Source organism: Macadamia integrifolia, chromosome 1 (genome assembly GCF_013358625.1).
Source record: "Macadamia integrifolia cultivar HAES 741 chromosome 1, SCU_Mint_v3, whole genome shotgun sequence".
Lineage (NCBI taxonomy): Eukaryota > Viridiplantae > Streptophyta > Magnoliopsida > Proteales > Proteaceae > Macadamia > Macadamia integrifolia.
In genome coordinates, this window is record NC_056557.1 from 20,608,547 (window position 1) to 20,614,271 (window position 5,725).

Consider the following 5,725-nt stretch of genomic DNA (forward strand, 5'->3'; position numbering starts at 1 on the left):
CGGCATTGCCATCAGCAAGGTAGGGCTCCTAACTCTTAGCCTAACAAATAGGGGAATAATAAACTATCAAAATCGATACAGTGGACCCTGTAAAGCATCCATCTCCATATCCATAATAATTGATCTTGACCACTACTCAATGACTGAATCTAAAATTTCTAAAATCTTGCTGCCGATTTTGCCAAAAAATCTATAAGGGAATTAGCTTCCCGATGGCAGTGAGTCACTTTCCACATAATTGATTCCATGAAAGGAAGCAATCCCCTCTATCTTTGATGAACATACTAGGGAACCAAGCCTTTTGAAATAAGGTAAACCACCGCTACAGAATCACATTCTATCCACAAATTCTAAAACCGTGTGCCTTAGCATACTCAAGACCAGATATAATCGCCAACAACTCTGCTTCAAAATTCGTCTTTACACCAATAAATTCTCTAAAATTCAAAAGCAACTTTACCCAACCTGGGGAAGGAACACACCAAAATACTTCAATAATCTCCCTTCTCCTACAAACCATGTGAGGAATGGCCACTCTTGTTGGACGTAAAAGAACAGAAACTGAAAGAGGCTTTCCTAGTTGAACTAAGGAAATCAAACATATTTCACCTTTCATCTTAGCAACACTTTGCATATGATGTTTGGCTACACCTTCATGACATCTTACATTTCTCTCCATTCAAACAAAATAAGGAATAAGTGACTCCACATAACCACACCTCTGAGAAAGTAATAAACTTAGCTTTTTGTTTCCACTAAGAGAAGAGATCATCCATCCTATCAAAAGAAGGCCAGGGAATGCCAGATAAATCACAAAATCGATTCCACATAGCTTTGACATGCTCACATTGAAGGAATAGATGAATAGTAAATTCTTCTGCTAGACCACAAAGATAACATCTAGAAGTCACCATCACGCCACACCTACACACTTCTACATCTGTCGGTAATCTATTCTGAGCTAATTTCCATCCAACAGCTGCTTGACGTGGCTGTATTTTGGATTTCCAGATGAGAGAGAACCAAGAATTATAACATAACATAATACTAAGACATTGTTTCTATTTATTGCCACATATTTAAGGACATAAAATGAAAAATAGAAGGAAGAAAGACACATAAACATAGATGTGAGATATTTCTTAAGGCCCTATAAATTAAAAAAAACTATAAGGAAGAAAGATACATATGAAAAACATAGTTACACAGATGTGAGATATTGAAAGCTTAGGGCTCAGTGGGGAATGCGAAGATAGAGAGGGATGAGATTACGAGGGTTGGGAGGCTTGTCCCAAACAGAGAAGGCACTAGTGGAGTTCATCCACTTGTCTGTGATCTCCGGGTAGTGGCGGTGTATGACATCTCGAAGGCTCTCTGTAGTGTTCACCCATTCTATACCCTTCTTGGTGTACGTCTCCTCGTTGAAGTAGCTTGTGAAGAACCGATCTGCTTCTAACCTCCTGTTGCAATACAATTACAAATGCCTTCATGGCTTAGTTTTTTTTTTTTCCTAACCAAAATAGAACTGGTAAGGTGTTGAGTCTACAAAGCCAAATTGAAACTAACAACTATCAACAACAATTTCCTAGTGTAGTTGGTGAGTTGTGGTGTTCAAAACACTAGGTCACACTCACCAGGGTAATTGTTCTCGAAACAGGTTCATCAAATACTATTTTTTTGTTTTCAATCGGCATTTTGATACATAAACTGAAAATTCAGTTTTTGATACGAAACGCCGTTTCTATTTAGAACTAAATGACTACCAAACGCAGCCGAATTCTCATTTAGTAGAATTTGATATACCTGGTAGCCATGATGAGGAAAATGACAAATGCCGTCTCACTGATGGCGAATCCCTTGATCTTCTTCTCAGCCATGAGACCCACCAGTAAATCTAGCTTCTCAACATTGTCACCGTACACTTCGTGCAGTGTTCGAATAGCTTCAACGTCATCCGTTAGATGTTCCCATTTAGATATTGGAATTAACATCATTCCCCTGCGGAGCTCGTTGTACCTTGCAACTTTCCTCTCCCTGTCCCTATAAACTGGATATCAAATAATATCAAAAAGAAAGTGGATCATCATCATCATCGTCTTCATTCTTGAATCATTCTGGGTTCTTGAGTGGAAGGATACTTTCTAGCTACTTACGTTCAAGAGCTGGGAGATCAACATGGTCAGGTCTGTCAGTGCCATCTGGGTTTTGGGGAATGAGATCCCTCAGCCACATTGGATAGTTAAAAAGCTTCAAAGCGCCACATGCTTGATGTCCCATGGAAACCATTTGCCTTTCAAATCCAATCTCTGATAGAGTTTTCTCTCCCATAATACCGATCAGATTCTTCATTGGAACCCTGTTCTTGATCCGTGTCAAAACATTGTTACCACTACTGCTAAGTTTATGGCTATCAAATGAAATGAAATCAACATCAAAGGTAGAGCTAGAGAGACAGAGAAATATACTCTTTGAACAAGGGTGGTGATTTGTTGGGTCCCGGAGAAGCAGAAAGATCCCGAAGGAGAAGGTTGTCTGGTAGAAGAGAATGCATCCTATATACACTGACGAACTCCTCAGTCAGAGAATATGGAACCCCGTGATTCTCGGGCTTCTTTAAACCCACCAGACCTCCCAAGATTACTCCTCCTACGTGCCCAAATGTATCCTTGAACTTCTTCCCCAATATCCCATACCTGCAATTTCATTCCACAAATATACACATTAAAGAGAGAACTATTAAGTTTGTCTCGAATTCTTGATCCGTTTCAAAGAATGACTCTCTCCGGGATATTTTGATGGCAACTCAAATGAGAAGTTTTCTGAGATTTGTGATGGAAACAAAGGGGTTGGGCTCATAGGCCCAAGCTAGCAGCCTAGTACTGATCTCCTATGGGGGTCCTGTTTTGACCCGATCAACTGAGACTCGATGGATTGACCCACAACTTGGAGGAGTATATAATATACTATTGTCTTGTTGAGCAAGTCATTGTAATTTGGGGGGGGGTTTGAGCTAGGGTTTCAAGGCGAGTTTTTGAGCCACTGCTTGGATGTAATCTCTTTTCTACACAGTGAAACTTCTTCTTCTTTGCTTGAGGACGTAGAACACTGTGCATTGTGTAGATCTATCTTTGTTTATTTTCTTATTGGTAAGTGTTTGCTATAACGAAAACGTTAGAGGTACACTGGGGTTGCCATGCCATGGCAATCTCCCTGGACCACTAACTTTCAATGTGGGATTATTACTTTTGTCTTCTACATGAAATCCAACAAGAGAGAGAGATAGAATGGCTTACCAATTGCCCCGCATAGCTCCGAGCATTGTATCTGTCTTAAGGAGTTCGACGGTCCAATCGATAGTGTGGATCTTGGCGATGACGGCGGAAGTGATGAGTCTTGCATGGCGGTAGAGGTCTTCGTCTTCAAGGTCATGGTATTCCTTCTTCAGGGCGTCACACACTGCATTGTGTTCCTTCACGAAAAGGGCTTGCAAGGTGGACACACCTGCCCAGTTGTTGCGCACGTCGCCGGATATGGCTATCCCATTTTCGTCATGCAGGAGAAGGCGGTCCTCCTTAGATATCTTGAGCTTCCCATCTTTGTAGGTTCTCACTTTCCCCATCACTTTTGCGTTGCTCCCATAAATAGAGCTTCCATCCCACCAAGGTGTTCGGATGTTTAGTGTACCAGTCTTGATCTCGTAGAAACCAGTTGGGACTTCCTTAGTTTTATAGAATCTGAATGCTTTGAGTGGGCATTGGCTCGGTACTTCCCTCGGTGCTGTAAGCTCTACCTGCATGAATACCCATTATGCATGAGAGTTCTATTGATATCAGTAGTACTACTATGAACATGTAGTCATGGATTGAAATTAAACTAGACCTGGTTGGTGTCTTCCAAGTGATCAACCCAATCATGTATCATGAACTGAATCCAAGAAGCCGCGATCATGTTGAATTGCTTGTTGGGAGTCTCTATGTACTTCCTACGGGTTAGAAGCTTCGTGGCAACCACCATTGGATCTGGCTGCAGTAGCTATACATAATGCCATCGGGAAAAAAAGTCATTATTACGAAATCATACAGGATTTGTTCAAGTCGTTCCTAAGCTTCTCTCCCCTGCTTGATGCACGCTTAGAATCCACTCAATCTCTCTTTTTACAATAGGTTTTCAGTTTGAGTGAATTCCAAGTGTGGATCAAAGTTAGAGGACCTGATATGGATTCCTCCCCCCTCCCCCTTTTTTTATTAGGACTTGGATGATAAATGCTTATGAGCAGTATTTGAAACCTAGCTACACATTTTTTAGGGAAAAAAAAAAACTAGCTACTCATTTTTATCAAGAAAAAAAAAATACTAGCTACTCATTAAATGTGTAATGAAAGGGGTAAGCATGAGTAAATAAAAATCTATTAGCTTGGTTCCTCTCCTTCCGAGCTTCCTAGCTGTATTCTCTAATCCTATCCGACACCATTTATGGGGAGTGAAAACCATCTAAAAGGATAGGTATGAGTAAATAAAAATCTATGAGCCTAGATCCTCTCCATCCGGCTGTACCCTATGTAATTCAATCCAAATCCGGTTCAAATGATTGTATAAAAATCTGGGTTCCTATATCTGGGTTTTCTATTACATTTGTAATTCACCTTTCCATATCACATGTGGATTCTATATCCAATTATCTTACCGAATAGGATTCTCTATGATTGTTTAAATAATGGCCTTAAGAGCCATGAATATTATTGATATGTTTCAAATCAATAACTCCGAGGTTCTAACTCCATCTTACACCATCCATGGCAGTTGACGGTACATCCGGAGAGACCCAAATTCAAAATTTATAGCCTCTTTATTTTGCTACAACTTATCTTTCTCTCTTGAAGACTTTTTCTTTTTAATGTATTTAAGAAAAAAAAAATTACAAGTAGAATTCACAAAGTTCTTTTAAACATATGCAAAACTTAACTTGCTTTGAAGTTTGAACGGATGGCATACACCAAGCACCCCATAATATATGGAATATATATGTTTTTTTTTGGGAGATAGGTATGAAATCCTGGTGTTTGTTCTTTCTTTCATCTAGTAACTTAATAGTCTTAAATTATTATTTATTAGGGTCAGATAGAATGCAAAAGAAGGGGTGGGGTCAATTTTAGCTCTTGAGTATCGGATTGGATTGGTCAATTTTACTCTTAGATTTTTTTTTTTTCGATTTTACCCCTAATCTGATACCGATGCCTAATCTAAGATCTACCATGTATCCATAGATACAATCCAGCCAATCCAATACTGATTTGTAGAACCCTGTCAGCCTGAACAAGGCACAGTTGCGCAGTCAATCTTCAACCCCTTTTCTGCTGGGATCCGGCTCCTCTCCTGAGCGTCCATTGCCCAGGTCTTGCCTATAGCTTCCTAACGAGAGCCACGTGTCTAGGCGAGGATCCAACGGTTCTCGATGCCTCGCTGTTCTTGCCTCTATCAGATCCTCGTTCTCTGTGCCTCTTTTCAAAATGTTGGATCTTCGCCTGGACACATGACGCTTGTCCAAGTAGTTATGGATCGACTTGGGCAATGGACGCTCAAAAGAAGAGCCAAATCGTTTATGCTGAGTGTGGATCAGATTCTCATACCATCCTGATCAAAACAGATAGAATCCAACTCTCTACCAAAGAAAAAAGAGATGACTGACTGGAATGTTTAGAATGGAGTGCTATTTTATCCCCTTTTGT

The 5,725-nt window shown here is 40.2% G+C and overlaps 1 protein-coding gene across 2 annotated transcripts in view; it reads right to left on the minus strand.

The window, feature by feature from the left end:
- Positions 1–730: 730 nt before the first annotated feature.
- The window catches only part of LOC122081730 (alpha-dioxygenase 1-like), a 5,848-nt gene continuing 853 nt past the window's right edge, over positions 731–5,725 (minus strand). Inside the window, exons 3-8 of one of the 2 annotated variants that reach the window (XM_042648966.1) lie at positions 3,880–4,023; positions 3,294–3,790; positions 2,466–2,693; positions 2,154–2,356; positions 1,804–2,047; positions 731–1,460 (exon numbers count right to left, since the gene is read on the minus strand). In XM_042648966.1, the coding sequence (XP_042504900.1) occupies positions 1,235–1,460; positions 1,804–2,047; positions 2,154–2,356; positions 2,466–2,693; positions 3,294–3,790; positions 3,880–4,023 (1,542 nt within the window). In that variant the 3' untranslated portion in view covers positions 731–1,234. Of the gene's footprint in view, positions 1,461–1,803; positions 2,048–2,153; positions 2,357–2,465; positions 2,694–3,293; positions 3,791–3,879; positions 4,033–5,725 lie in introns of both variants that reach the window. The other variant, XM_042648957.1, reaches the window with a different exon arrangement.